The following is a 15,768-nucleotide window of genomic DNA, read 5'->3' on the forward strand; positions in this document are numbered from 1 at the left end:
TGATTAAATGGTTGAAGTACAGGCATTTGGCATAACAATGACTAGAAAAATAGATAACTAGATGATGATTTTAATGAGAGATTATTAAAATCATCTGCCAGCTTCTTATCTTACAACTGTGTCTCTGAGTTTACATCAGCTCATTTCCCTCTAAAATATACTGCCCCCATTCATGCACGTATATCCTCTCCCTTTCCACACACACAGAGTGACTCTTCATTTTGCAGCCAACAAAGTTTGCATATGGGTTGTCTGAATGCCACCATCTGGGCTGCTCTTTCTGAGCTCATCGCTGGACCACAGGCAAGTGATGCCAGCCTGGAGCTCTCTGCCTGGCACAGCAGCTCCCACTGGCAGAGCTTAGTTACTCATTGTCTTTTTTTCCGCCTTGCTGTGCTTTGCCTGAGCCCATGTTTGCACATTGTTCTTGGAGCTTTCCCCAAACTTAAAATACTCACCTTTCCATTTGAGTTTCAGTCTCTAAATGTACTGTCTAGTGCAACCAGCTATATTGTCCTAACAGCCCCACAACTCACTCACTGCTGTGGCATCTAAACATTTCTACATGCTTCATTTCATCTTCAATCACATATATTGGCTCTATTAGAAATTGTTTTCAAGAATGCTGTTCCTACAACAGTTAACATACTACTGAAAAATCCTAGGGTATCATGATACTGTTGGATACACCACCTATCTATATGAGAGACGCTTTGAAAGAGGTTCCCTCTCTGACATAGATATAATTTACTGATCTTCTGCCAAGCTAGGCTGCAATGTCAATGACCTTCACCTCTTTTAAAGAAACTACCTTGTGTGTATTTGTCATCACAGTGTATCTCAATGGCTTTGGGGAAGTCAAAATGATTAATTATTTCTTACCTATGCTCAACAGGACATGATCTTCATTTTCTTTAGCAGGAACCACAGAGTCTCGGAAAGGCTAGAAACAGAAAATTTGAGCTATATCTTTGAAGACAAATAGTTGCATTTGTGCTTAGTTACAAGCTGTGCTATAGGCTTTCAGAATTCAATTCAAACACTATCAAGCAGCAGTCACTTAATTTTAGCCATTTTAATAAATGCAACAGATACGGCATGCCACTCAGGCTCCAAGATATGCACATGAACCCTATGGACTCAAACTCTAAACACAATCAAAGAAGTGACAAAACCATATCTCACTTTTCATGCAAACTCCAGTTTTCAGCCTGCTCTTCTCTTACAAAGTTTAACTGTGCCCTGACTAGTCAATATGCAGTGTTTTGAAGGAAAGAGGAATGTATGTAAGATGCCTCCTTCTCTAAAGCCTGACCTGTTCACACCTGTAGAAATATCAAAGGTCAGTTCATTCTTTATATAGTCAACTACAGTCTTTCTGCTAGATCAAAACAAGAGACAGTCAATGTGGTACCAGAACCCTTTTAGCCCAGCAAGACTCGTGAGCTGCAACACTCTGCCCCAACGTACATTTTCAACATAGACTCCAAAATGCATGTATATTGCAGAGATATAATTCTGAGATGACTTAGATTACAATAGCAACATGTGAATCTGAAACAAATGGTCAATCTTCTGCACAGCTGGCAATTAAAAAAAACAAAACTAAAGAGGTCATCACTTTTATAATAATGACCTAACAAAAGTGGCAGTCCAACAACATTCCACTAAATTTGAATGTTATTTAAAAAAAAAAAAAAAAATCAAAGAGTCATTGGCCATAGAGAAGATACCACCTTTACCAGATTTGCCAGATTTTACCAGGTTTTGTTTCTCTCAACCTAAATCATTATTTTAGCTTCACACCCAGCTGAGCTAATAATCAAGCTCCTCCTTTAAAAGGTGATAAAAAACCACTGAGACGGATTTTCTGGTTTTATAAACAGATACATATACATAAATAGCAGAATACAAGACTAGAGATCAAATAGAACTGACTATCCATAATGGGACTTCTCACAAATATTGGTCCCTCCCAAAAGCTGTCAGATACCTCCATGTAGAAGACAACAGGAACTGCCTTATTTTTTACGTCAAGCATTTTTCCCAGTTAAGTCCAGTTAAGGACTCAGTTACCCACAAGGTCTCTCTCAGAGACCAGCTCCTCAGATGTAATGCATCATGCCATCTCAAGGATGAAGCTTGTGTGAGACAGGTTGTGCTCCCCCCAAACTGGCAGCTGAGCTGCAAGCTCCCTGAAGGCACTAAGGTTCACCACAAACACAGGAGCTTTCTGGTTCAAAAGCAGAGCTTGCTTCTCCAACCTAGCCTTCCAGCCCACAACCACATAACAAGTTCCATCAAATAATAATCATCTATACACGTAACTATATCCCCCAGGATAGGAACAGGCAGGAAATGTTGTCTGGCAGGCATTAATCACCTTATTTACTTGTTAGCTCTAGGAGGGACTCAGATAGCCAAGCAGAGGTTGCTGCTTCTCAACCTAAATGAAGCTTAGCTATTTGTATAAGGAGAAATCTTTACCTTCATATCATCCTGGCACAATTCATCAGATGCCAAGTTCACAGGACCTGTAAAAGCAAAGATTCCTGCCTTTAATAACAAGCAAATTCAGTTTGGGTCTGCTTTGGTTTCTGCTGCTGGTCTCTCTCCTTTTTCGAACAGGAGGGGGGACACACAAGGAGCGGGCAAGCAGGCAGGCAAACCAGAACAATGGACATGGGCAGCCCATGCATCTCCCCACAGCAGCGTTCCCGTGGGCAGCGTGCGAGCTGGATGCACAACAAGTGCTATGTTATTGTCACAGTTATGTTCAGGCTAGGCAAGCACAGCGATTTGTCAGCCAGCTGCAGATTAACCCCCACATGCTCAGAAAATCCACAGTTCTAGCACTGTGCCTCACACCAACTCTGCAGAGCAACTGGGCTCTGCTTTCCTTCTGCAGGGGCTTCATGCATTTTCTGAAATTAGTAGACCTTGCATTTTCACTCCAAAAAGTGAAAAATAACTTCAATTCTGTCAGTCTTTTTTTTTTTTTTTTTTTATGGTTTCTTCCCAGGGCTGTGGGGAAGGACACAGCACATGCAAAACAAGGACCACGCTTTGCAAGTTTTGCCCAAATGCAGCCTCAGGGACTATTGTGAAACAGCAAAGAGGAGTAATCTGGCTACAGGAATGCAAATGAACATCAGCATGACTCAGGCTTCCAGGAACGTTATTATTTAGTAAATATATCTTAAATAATTATTTAGCCAGAGTTATGGTGGTAAGTATATTTCATTTTATATTAAATCTTTCAACTCAAGGTTCACATCTGTTCTCAGATACACAAATCCCCCTCCATTCTCCAGCTCCAGCAAATAGTTAAACTAAGTATGACTCAGCAGCCAGTACAGGGTGCTTTGGGGGGACTGCCTTGAGGAATGTGGGGTTTTGGGACCTCTGTCCTTTCTTGGCATTGCACCAAGTCTATACTCAAGTTTTTTAAAAAAGAGCTGTATCAATATATCTTTGGAAAAACAATTCAAAGACAGCTGCCTATTACCTAAATCACACGATCTTCAACAATGACAACCCTAACTTGCAGTCTCTGTGAGATGAAGTTCTGGGACCCAATTATGGGCCCACTGCAATCAGTGCACCTGTTGTCCCTGACCTCAGCAGTGTCCCCAGACACTGGCAGGAGTCAGGACTGGGTCCATGCTGATCAGTATCTCGATCATTAATTTTTAGTTAATCCAGCTTCTTTAATTAACCTTCCGCAGCAGTCACATGTATACCTCCCCTTGCATCTAACAGTGCAATCACAGAGCACAAAATCGCTAGTGCCGTCAAAGCATCCCAGGCATCACCTTTCTGCTAGAAGGAACAGACTATTTCTTCTGTAACTTAACTGCAGAAACTTACTTTAAAAGCTTCAATGGGAAGATATTTTTTAAAGTATTGCCATACAGCTGGCATTATTATTATTATTATTATTATTCAGTCTCACAGTTCTCAGAAATAAAAAGCTGTTTGCTCTATACCTAATATTCTGTAGAAGCACATGGTTTATCCTCCAGATAACAGTATTCAGTCAACTCATGGGCATGGAATTTCAAGGTCAGAAAACAGAAAAAAAGCACAAACTACTGAATTAGCCAAAATACCATCTATTTCACCTTTTGTTCTGCATCCTCACTGGATAATGTATCACACCATGTATTTGAATTTAATTAAGTTGCTATGGGAGATCCACTGCTAAGATAGTAGCATCACCTTACACTGACCCACTGCTTTCATATGATTGCATTTCACAAGAAGCAACATACTGCTATAGCAACCTCTACTCGGTAACAGCTCAGGGCTTCTTACAGAATTGTGTTTTAAAGGTCTGTTGATCTTGACTTTAGGCCCACCCAGAAGTGTGTAGTTACTGCTTCTTGGAATGGCAGCAATTTTAAAATCTAAAGGAGATCCTTTCATGACATGAATGTACCAAATTAACGTCCTGAGCTTAGCAGTCACTTTATAAAGGAGTTCACTAAATGCAACTGAGAATGTAGTAAAAAGTACTCTGACAATCATTTCATACCATTTCTGCTTCTAGCAGCAACACTTTTAACTCAGTCTTGAAAAAATTTCTTTTGGTCTCCTGAATGCTGGCAAATGGAGAGTGTAAGGCAGGCTACTAGCCACCAGTAATGATCATTCATGATTTTTCCATATCTGGATTTGGTGGTGGTTAGCGAAAGAGGCCAAAAAAAAAAAAAAGTCTCATTTATAGAAATATGGTAACCAATGACAGTAGCAAAACGCAAGAAAGTTAAAAAACTTTGCTGCCCATCAACGTACAAACAATAGTTACAGGCTCCTCATGTCTACAGGTAGATAACATAGAGTGTAAAATGTGCAAGCTTGATTACTGCAATTTGTTTGTATAGGTCCTGGATACTACCAAAACACGGCATACTTTTCTTGCTGTTGAACTGAAATGAGTTTTTTTTTTTTAAAAAACAGGCATAAAATAACTCTCATGCATAAAGGCACAAAAGTGTATAGCTTCACTGAAAACACAAATAGGTAGGTGTGCCTATGCCAAGTATCTTTGGCATAAAAAGAGAACAAGAAGCTTTACAATCAGACCCAAAATGAGACTAGACATCCCAAACTGGTGATTCTGTCTGGGTAATCAATATCCACTAATGTCTGTTATCTGCTTGTGCCAAGTCAGCCTGTATTAAAACTGCTTTTAGTGAAAAATATCAAAGTAATCATCACCTAGAAGTTGTATTGCCCAAGCTACCGCCACATGTAGTGCCACCAATCCAGGATATTCACTTTCCGTCCCTGAGGAGCAGCATAAAGATCAGGCTGGTCAGCGTACGGCACTCAGATGAATACCCAGAGTCAATGCGTTTGCACACTGTGTCACCGAAGTCAAGCACAAACCTTGTATGGTGAATTGCCACTTATACTTACAGTAACGGATGCTTAGTTTGCAACTGCTAACAACTGCTTATCATTTCTCTGCAATTTTGCCTTCCAATGGCAGAACACTTGTTGCCTGAACACTGCTGGAGAAGTTGGGTGTAAAACTCTTTTTCCAGCACTAACAATGGCAGCCTACATGTTTGAACACCAGCTACACAACGACTGTGTCCCCATTTTATCCATTCACTTAAAGTTACTAGCTGATGCCATCTGGAACTGCAGTCCCTTTTCTCTCTCTCAGTCTGGTCCTGATCTTGTCGGCAGTTTATGCAGGTGCTCACACTTCTGCTGCCCTCAGCAGGGCTGCCTCCAGCACAGCCACTGAGCAAGACCAAGCCTCCTGTAGAAGTCACAGTCTTCAGCTTGCTGCTTCATCCAAATATACAGCGCCAGCCACATAAGCAAAGGGCCAACTGATGCAAACTTTTAATAAATTCCTAACAATCAGATGTAAACACCCAAAGTGTCATACTTCTGATGCTGAAGAATGACCTTTTTCTGTGATTTTTCTTTTCAGCTCTAAGAGATGCTTGCTCCAAGGTACACAGGGATGTATTTTGGTAATGAAAAAGCGTTCCCATCAGCAAGCACAGTCCCACAACCCTTACAGAGGTAAACCGCTCACCAAAATATGGAATGTCTAATTGAAACACATGGGAATTTTGCCACATTAAGAACTCTGGGCTGGATCCCAAAACTATTCATACAAAGTGTTACTCTGCTCCTATCTTCTGTAACTTGGGTTATTTGGCTTTACTGGAATTTGCAGGCTGGAGTGTTCATTCAGTTAAACACTGCCCTCTCCTGGAATCTTCTGACATTTTCCTGGCTCTTAGAATAAAATTAGTTAAGGCATTTCCAGTCATTATAAATGCTATCATATTTTGTGAACAATTTCAGTCTGACATTGGAAAACCGATGCTCTGTAGGGAGTATCACAATTTACACAACTCTCATAATGTATGACTTGCCTATTCCACTGTTGCCTACTTACAGGTCTCTAATGTCATATGAAACATGTGATCTTCCTGAATAAATAAACAGTGTATGAATCTGTGCCAACTTTCCAGAGCTTTTTAAGACTGCAACATTATGGAATAAAAAACTGTACCTTCTACAGAGCTTGCTGTACTGCAGAGCATTTTTGGACCTTCCACTGTCTCAACTTGTTTTGAATTAATACTCTATTAAAAAAAAAAAATCAAAATGGCAGTAACTGTATTTGATGCCCATGACATTTACCTGAAAACTCAAAAACAATATCAAAGACTAGCAAACATATGTGTTGTAAGCAGTGCTGAAACGAAACGATCGACAGAAATTCCACGGAGTATTTTATCGGTTACCCTCCAGAGGAAACCGATACAAATTCCTCAAGAGGGAAACTGATAAAATATTTTCAACTACAGAGACAAATTACCTCCTGCTTACCATACACAAGGAATCTAAAGGATCAGATTTAACATTCTTACTTCATTGTTTATAAACTCCTTCTCTATGAGAAAAGCAGCACAGCAGCTTTGCACTACAGCTCCGTTCAGAAGCCTAGTTAACCTTGAAAGCATCCCTATAAAGTGAGGAATTTTGACAGATAGGCAATACAAAGAGCCTAAACCAGCACTAAACACTGACTATATGGCAAACCCAGACTGGAAGGGAGAAGCCGCTCCCTCTCCACGTCCATGGTCCCTGGCCCGAGCTGACCCCTCGCTCAGACACACTCGCTGACTGTATCACTCCTGTTCAAAAGGAAGACAAGCCTAAGATCCAGTCCCTTATTTTAGCAATTATGTTCAAAGATTATAAGCAAAAGGGTGGAGGAGAAAATGTCTCCTTTTGCGTAGTTTCATCCACAACGCTGCTTGCTTCTAGTCCTTCCCTCTAATTAGGTTGCCTGTGTATCTGCCATCTACCAGAGCAGAGAAAAGGCATGGTAACCTGAATACGAAAGAAAACTTCAGAGATTACTCTGGGCTGAATATTGCACCCAAACTGATTTGAAAGCCATGCAGCTGTCAAGCTAGCTATATCCCCTGCCTCGGTGGGGCTACTTGCATTTTTCTCTGCTTGTCTATTGGTGCGCAAGACACTTGCCTATTCCCATACCTATCAGGCAGAAATAAGCCAATTCCTCCTAGGGAAACCACTAAATCTGTCCACCACCAGGCAACAAAAATACTTAAATTATCGGAAATTATCTTATTCATTTTGGATTATTTGGTTTGGCCTTCCTTCTTCCTTATTACCCTGACACCACTTCACATGTGTCCATTAGTTCCTGGATTTCTTTTCCTCTCTCAGAGGACCTCTCCCCTGCACTGCCTGTGCTGCCTCCAGCAACCGAGACAGCCAAACGGATCACATCCCCGCACTGCTTAGGGCTCTGCTGGGAGCGCACGACGAACCACGCAGCCTCACTGACGGGTCCTGCTACCACCCCGGCAGTTTCTGCCCCAGGGAGGTTGCACAGAGTTCCAGCAATTCCATGCTTTTCCTCATCATCTTCAGAAATCTGTCCTTTGTATCGCCTAGCGGAGCCACAAAAACTTTTTGAACTGCAGGGCCCCTGAAGGTTTCCAGTGAAGGCATGGCTCCTGTATGGGTAACTTTAGCTTACCGACAACTTGTTTGTTTTAATTTTTCCCATTACTCTTTTAGGCTTGTAAGGAATAGTCAAGGGACTAGAAGAACCCACAGACAAGGGACTGAAGAACATACTTGAGAAAGATAGGGATTTCTTGCATGAATGCAAAAATAGTTTGTGCTGCTCTCTAAGTCATCCATTTGACGCACACAAATCCAATGCTGCATGCCACTATAACTGAGAGAAGCTCCTTCTCTTTCGTACACGTCTTCTGACCCAAGCCTAACACAGCAAAGTGGTCATTTATGCAGTCTCAAGATACAATAAACTAGATGTACAGTCTTAGTCTGCTGCAGATGAGCTGAATACTCCAGTACAGCAATAAATTCTACCTCTATTTTAAAAAGACTATGTATCGTGAAATCCCTAATGCCCACCTTACGCTTTGGATCCAACTAATGGCTGCCAGTCCTTGTTTGCAACAGAAAGAAAATTAATTTCACCTCACCTTTTGGACATATCACATAGTCTAAACATGACAGTTTGATCATCCCTCCACATACACTTCAGGATGATATCTAATGTACAGGAAGTGAACTAAACCATGTGACCTTCCCAGTTATTCTGGCTTATTTCTGTTTTATTAAAAGTAGTGCAACACTGATACTGGGCAGAGGGTCCCCACAATGGAGGTTCTGGACTGCTGCAACCAGAGGAATGAGCAAAAGGGAAACCCACAGATGAAGGGTAGTAGGGCTTTTTCTGAAAATATCAAGTGCAGAATTTTGCAGCCTTTAAGAGTCTTTGTCCCTGAAAGCCATACAAACATCTAACATACCACATTTTCTTTTTTCATTTCAAAGACTGAAAGAAGAACAAGGATTTGACGAGTGCAAGAAAAAGCTAACTATGTAAATAACAATGCATTCTTCACTACCATATTGGTTTTGCTATTGGGTTTACAATTGTTTCCATGGAAAAACCACACAGAAATTGTAGGTATTCTGCAAGCTACAAACACAGAACAACTTCTTCATATTGGAACAAATCAAAATCTTGGCAGTGTAGTTCCATGAGATTATACATAAGGACTACACAATACATCACGCATTAAGTTTTTGTGTTAACACATGGGTCACGTTCAAAGTTAAAAAAAAACATGCAGAATGCAATAAAGATAACTCAAGGAAAATCAGTGCACAAATAAGGAAACCTGAAGTTAAGCATGGAAAAGAAAAGCTGAATTTTAAGATCAGAAAAAGAGAAAAGCCTATTTTTAGCGTGGCTTTAGTTTGCTAGTTTTATATAGTCACACAGTCTCAATCTAAAAACATAAGTGAGCACCTGCATTGCTATTAAAGAACTTGCGCTTTCGAGTGTTCTCCTTACTTTACTGAAATTGAGAGATGTCCTGAAGAAAATCACAGCAGTGCTCCAGACATCTTAAAAGTAAAATAAGACCTACTACACCATAACTAAACTCTATAGCAAAAGTCTGTACTCTGTATTTCTGCTATAAATAACAGGCTGGGGTTGGCTCTTGATAAAGGCTCCCAGGCATTACACTACTAGATGAAAGAATGGAACTAAATTAAATATTTAATATATTAATTAAATATGTGCAATTAAAGACAGAGATTTCAGGGAAGGATATTCTCTGTAGAGTGCACAATGATTCAAAAACAACTTGGGAGGTAAAGGAGGCTTTGATAAAGTTCTCAACACCTCTTATCCTCCAGCTTCACATGTACAATGTGCTACACTTACACAAAGTAGAAGCCCACAACAGTAATCCTGCAATTACGCTGGCCATTAATGAGACAGGCAGCTTAAACTAAAAGGCTACTCAAGAAAAACAAATCCAGCCTGAAGAGTCTATAGCTGGAAATTATTGAAGAAAATCTGTGACAATGCCCCGAGCTGGATAGGTACCTACCTGGTAAAGAAGAGGTCTGTCCCAGAAGTATTTTCTGAAGAGCTTAATATCTGACTCCAGCAAGTGCTGTGCAGTGTGGCTAAATGTCAGAGTCAGAGCTCCTGATGAATGAACAAACTGCACACAAGCACCGTCGCTGATCTCCGCTCTTGAAATGTCAGGTGAGTGACCGCCCTGGGAACTGGAACAACACGCTCTTTAAAGCGAAGCAGATGCTCCGCACACAGGTAGAACAAAAGCACGGCCGCAGTGAGCTTCCTGCTCGCCTTCAGCACGGCCCATTGGGATCCCAATGCACCCGCTGCAAAAACCGGAGGCAGAAAATCTGAAACATCCACTGAAAACACAGCTGGGCAAACAAATACTTACCAATGACTCCATTCAGGCCTAAGAACATGCAGCTACTTCTAGTCATTGCGGGGGGGGGGGAGAATGTCAGCTCTAGATGGTTACTCGCTAGTAAAATAAGCCAGAAAGAGCAAGCCGTGACAACACCTATTTCTCCATATTGCTGTAAATCAGCAATAGTACCTTTTCCTGTTAATGTTGCCATATATAGCAGTAGGACATGACTGGCAGCTAGCAGGTTTGTTATCCCACGACAGTGAAAAACAGAAAGTATCTCAAGGGAATACAGCATTGTTTGGACTTTACAAACAAATGAGACATTCATAACATAATGTACCGGACCGGTGTTGTAAGTATTTTTTTTTCAAACTGAAGTACGGATAAGTCTCACATAAACTATACACCGCATGGAGCCAGAACGGAAAGAGACACATGCCAAAATAAAAATGTAACCCAATTCTTGCCTACTTCTATTTGCAAAGAAAAGCCAACATCGAGAAGGGGCATCTGATGCTAAACATTTGGCACCCCAAGACACATACACATACACACCACACAGCTCCTCAGGTCCGTACAGAGGAAACTCCAGACAGCTAAAACACGCCAGAAAGCACTTGTCCTTTAAGTCAGTGTGGCAGCTCGCCAGCAAAATAGGCTCATAGCACTGGCTTTGCTGCTGGCTCTCCCTTATTCACTCAAACCTGAGCTTTACAGGGGTCACAAAGTCTGCTGAGGTTTTGTGAAAGTCAGGTCCTATGGTTCTGTCTAAAAGTAAATATTTCTCTATATATATTTCAAGGGATGTCTTTACTTGCTGGTAATGTGTTGGGATTCAGCTGCAATAGTGCTGGGAGAGGTACCTGACGGTGCAGCTGGTCTTCTGTCACTTAACTGACTATTAATTGACTTGCAAATGTAACGAAGGATGCAAATCATAAACTTCCATTAATTGTAAATACAAGTTCACCACTCAAAATGGTAATAATGGCAAAAAGCAACAGAAACCAACACAAAATATGCAACTCTTGAGAAAAATGACAGTACTCCCCATATGCCTTAACTGATAGGATTTTTTCAGAGGAAGCAACAAACCGTTATACTCACTTTGTGAAGACCTCAACAAGTTTGGAGTGCCCGTTTTGTAAAGCCAAATCTAATGGTGTTGCTCCATCCTCATTAGGTAATGCTAATGCTGATGACCCTCCAGGCTGGGCTGCTAAGAACTGCGAAAGCTTAACCAACCCCAATTTCATTACAAGGTGGAGAAGAGTTTCTTTATGTTTCGGCTCTGAAAAAACACAGCAAACAAACACAATAATCAGCAACAAAACCCAGCATTTTATTGGCTAGGAAGCATCAAAAGAAACTTGTTATCATCTGCAGAAATATCACAGCTAAGGTTCAGACCTACAAAAGTACTTTGGCAGAATCCATATTTCACTGAAATCAACAGAGTTAGATATTTACTTGCATATGTGGACCTAAACTAGGATATCCAAATACCATCTAATTTCAGCAGTCAAAGAAAACAGTTTGAATTAGATAATCTCAGTATTTCTCTCTCTGTATATGGTATAGCAGCTTTGAGCACAAGAGATGCCCCACTATACTGTAGAAGGTAGTTAAGAGGCAATTTTCCAGCTGCTTTGCATTGCCTCAGCAACACAAAACACCTGGCAGCATGGCCAAGTATATAAATTTAAAAAACAAAAAAAAAAGTGTGTGATTTTTCAAGGCAGGCTACTTATCAGCACAGTAAGAGATCCTTAGAAGCACAGTGAGCCGTCAGCTAACACACATGTGGGTAAAATATAGAGGATAATTCTTGTATCTCTCTTTTCAGAAAGGTGACCTCACCTGCCAATACTTCCTCTCCACTTTTCAGCACATAATCATCAAGCTCAGCTGGATGAAGCTTAAAATAAAAGAGTACACAATGATGACTTAATCACTAGATGCTGATTCTCCACTCCAGACCTTCCCTGGCCTTTATTCAAAGAAGGGTTTATCTGTCTATGTACACTCTCAAACACAAAACCTCTGCAATTTAAAGGCAATAAATAAAATTAAGCTCAAGTGCCACTCAACCAGTTCCTTACACTGATATTTTGGTATGAAGTTAAATATAAGGGTACTTTCACAAGGGTCAAGTATTTAAGGGCAGTTACTCTACAGCTCTCAGAACAACTGGCTGAAATCTATTAGGTTTCCAGTGATTTATGAAATTCCATTGAAATTTATCATCCTGATACAATGGACTTTTATGCTCTGTTACCCAACCAGTTCAGAACACATTATTGAAAATTGTACGCTCCAGTTGCAAAGGAAAGGTGAAGCTCCTGAAGCATATGTAGGTACATGCATACATTTGTGTAAATAATATAGAGTTAAAATCCACAGTAAATAGCTGCCAAATTTCCTGTCTGCATCAATATTTAGAAGATTAAAATGTCTTGTAAAAGCAATTGGAAAACTGTCTTGTAAAAGCTTGGAAGCAATCCCCCAGCAGAGAGAGCAGTTATGTAGCCAAAAAGCTAATAAACATATTTTTCAGAAACACTTATGCATTGAGCAAAGGTATCATATAGTTACAAGCAAATACAATGGCTCATGGCTGACTCCTATTCTGTTTAAGTACTCCCTCTGAAAGTCTTGGGAATATTTATTTTATAGAATCATCAAAAAAACCCCAACCTTGAAGAGTCCTCGAGAGGTCTCTAATCCACCCCTTCCCTTAAGTTAGTATCGGCTCATCCTAAATTGCAAATGAGATGTTTGTCTCATCTGTTCTAAAAACCTTCCAATGATGAGAGGTTTTCATAACCTCCGTAGGCAATCTACACAAGGGATAATTTTACCCTCACAGTTACAAAGATTTGAAATGCCTAACCTAGCTCACCCTTTCTCAGTACAACCCTGCTTCTCCTTGTCCCACCTGAAACAGGCATGAAAACCACTCCATTCCCTTCCCTTTGCAGCTTCCTTTTACATAATTGAAGGTTACTGTCATGTCTCAGCTGACTACATCCTCTCCAGACATCTTAACAGAACAGTTGCTTTCTGCAAAGCTGGACCTTTTGGAACATCCTGATAGCTGGGAGCCAAAATCATTAGCCTCCTTTGAAAATGTTGGACTTGGATATGTTATAATATTAAAAAAACCTGTATCTCCCCATCTCATAAAGCCAGAACGGCAAGAAACCTAAGGAACTTGCTCTGCTGCTCCATAGGGAAAATTACTGCGGAATCTCCACTGGTGATCAGTTTTTGCTCTGAATATATGGTGGCAACACATCCAGACCTTTTACCTTTCTGTTTCAAGTGGAACCAAAACTTTCAGAGTCAAATCCCAGAAAACCAGGTCAAGCTTCCTTCAATAAATGAAACAAATTCCAGACATCAGAGTAAGAGGGAGCTTCAGGACACAGACTCTAGCGCTGTAACAGCCAGCAAACCTGCATGTAGTGTCTGAAACCTTTATTTCACTGCAGTTCTAACAGAAGCAGGCACATTAACAAGATGCAGGGGGCATTATTTAAAACAGAATATCATTAAATAGATACACAGTATGTACCTAAGTATTTCTATAACACACCTATATATAAAATGTCACATGTCATTTCTTTTAAAAAAATGCATCTTCAAACTTCCCTCTTACTTGTGGTTAGCCTACATGTGACCTGGTACATTAACCTGCCCATGCAACACTTATTTTCTCCCCGGGTTTTGGGCAATAAAATTGTTTCTAGGTCTCCCCATTTCAGATTCTAGACAAAAATATGTCCAGCTGGACACAGGATCTGCTGCAGGATCCTAGGCCGCAGAGAAAAGTAGTGAACTATAGGATTTTTTCCTGAAAGGTCTGCAAAATATTTCTAATTTCAGTCACTGTGAGACAATGATCATTGTTGCATTTTAGTTACCAACATTAATCATTAACTGTATGAATTATAGTGTTGACATATCTTATTAAGTGAGAAGGCATATACGTTTCAAAGTTTTCAAGTACATGCAACTTTTAAGTCCACTAAATCCAACTGAAGCATTTGCAGAACTGCTTTGCTAAACAGCGATATGGAACCACAGAATGGCTTGGGTCAGAAGGGACCTTTAAAGATCACCTAGTTCAACCCCCCTGCCATGGGCAGGGACATCTTTCACTAGATCAGCCTGCTCAAAGCCCCATCCAACCCGAGTTTGAACACTTCCAGTAATGGGACATCCACAACTTCTCTGGGCAACCTGTTCCAGTGTCCCACCACCCTCATCATAGAAAATTTATTCCTTATATCCAATCCAAATATACCCTCTTTCAGTTTACAATTGTCGCCTCTTGTTCTGTTGCTATAGGCCCTGATAGAAAGTCTTTCTCCACCTTTCTTATAAGTGCCCTTTATATATTGAAAGGCCACAGTAAGGTCTCCCTGGATCCCTCTCTTTTCCAGGCTCACAGGAGAGGTGTTCCAGCCCTCCGATCATTTTTGTGGCCCTCCTGTGGACCTGCTCCAACAGGTCCATGTCTTTCTTGTGCTGAGGACTTCAGAGCTGGATGCAGTACTCCAGGTGGGGTCTCACCAGAGCAAAACCCACACCGTGAGTGAGTGTCTGGCTAAAGTCAGCCCACAGGGAATACAGAGGCATGAGGACCTGACTCCAACCCACAGCTTCAAAGCCCAACCAAGCACTATTCACCAAACACCTTGGTCTGCCTGGATCGGAGACCTTCTTCTATGGAGGAACATTTAAATGAGCAGGGCTCAGGCTTCCCAAAACCCATCCAGAGACAGTGGAAACAATGTCTGATGTGCCACTTCAAAAATGGGAGACCTCAGTTCAACTTCCTCCTCAGCCAGATGGGATGTGAACCCACACACATCTTCAAACTTCCTCTGATCATTCACCTGGTGGGAGCATGCCCTGACCCCTCCATTGCAGAGTAATTGAAAATGGGTCATGGCATGGTGCAGAAGGAAATCCAAGGGATGCTGGGCAGAAGACCAAGAAAGCAGCAGACTGACGACAACACAAAAATCAGCTGGGAGAAGTCTCTGCTGTTTGGACATGGATGCATTTCTCATTAGACTGTCATCAGATGTGAAAAATGATGCTGAGAGCCCGGGTGTCTCCCTCGCTTGGAGAATGCCCTAACCATTCAGACACAGTACAAAAATGTGCGCCAGTATCTTCCCTTTCCCTAGCTAAGTTTATGAATAGAGATTGATAACATCATCTGTGCTTTGCACTGGCCCCATTGGTATTTGTGTACTTCAGACAGCCTTCCCCACAAGGACTTTGGCAGACTCAAGGCCATGCCACCAGTCTGGACCCCAACAGAGCACTGCTGGATGCCAGGCACCAGCACTCCTTTGTGTGGTGCCAGGGATTTCCAGTTTAGACACCCAGGAAATGCTGTGGTCCAAAACATAGCCGCTGAAAAACATTATGCATTTCCAGGTTAAACAGT

At 41.2% G+C, this 15,768-nt stretch overlaps 1 protein-coding gene across 5 annotated transcripts in view; it reads right to left on the reverse strand.

Moving 5' to 3' along the window:
• The window catches only part of ARHGEF28 (Rho guanine nucleotide exchange factor 28), a 125,103-nt gene that overhangs the window by 71,336 nt on the left and 37,999 nt on the right, over positions 1 to 15,768 (reverse strand). For 3 of the 5 annotated variants that reach the window (XM_069776615.1, XM_069776616.1, XM_069776617.1), the window contains 5 exons: positions 11,409 to 11,592; positions 9,957 to 10,137; positions 6,548 to 6,620; positions 2,488 to 2,534; positions 883 to 943 (listed from right to left, as the gene is read on the reverse strand). In XM_069776615.1, coding sequence (XP_069632716.1) covers positions 883 to 943; positions 2,488 to 2,534; positions 6,548 to 6,620; positions 9,957 to 10,137; positions 11,409 to 11,592 — 546 coding nt within the window. Of the gene's footprint in view, positions 1 to 882; positions 944 to 2,487; positions 2,535 to 6,547; positions 6,621 to 9,956; positions 10,138 to 10,325; positions 10,343 to 11,408; positions 11,593 to 15,768 lie in introns of those variants that run through there. The other 2 variants (XM_069776618.1, XM_069776620.1) reach the window with 2 other exon arrangements.

The sequence above is a fragment of the Haliaeetus albicilla genome, chromosome Z (genome assembly GCF_947461875.1).
Source record: "Haliaeetus albicilla chromosome Z, bHalAlb1.1, whole genome shotgun sequence".
NCBI lineage: Eukaryota > Metazoa > Chordata > Aves > Accipitriformes > Accipitridae > Haliaeetus > Haliaeetus albicilla.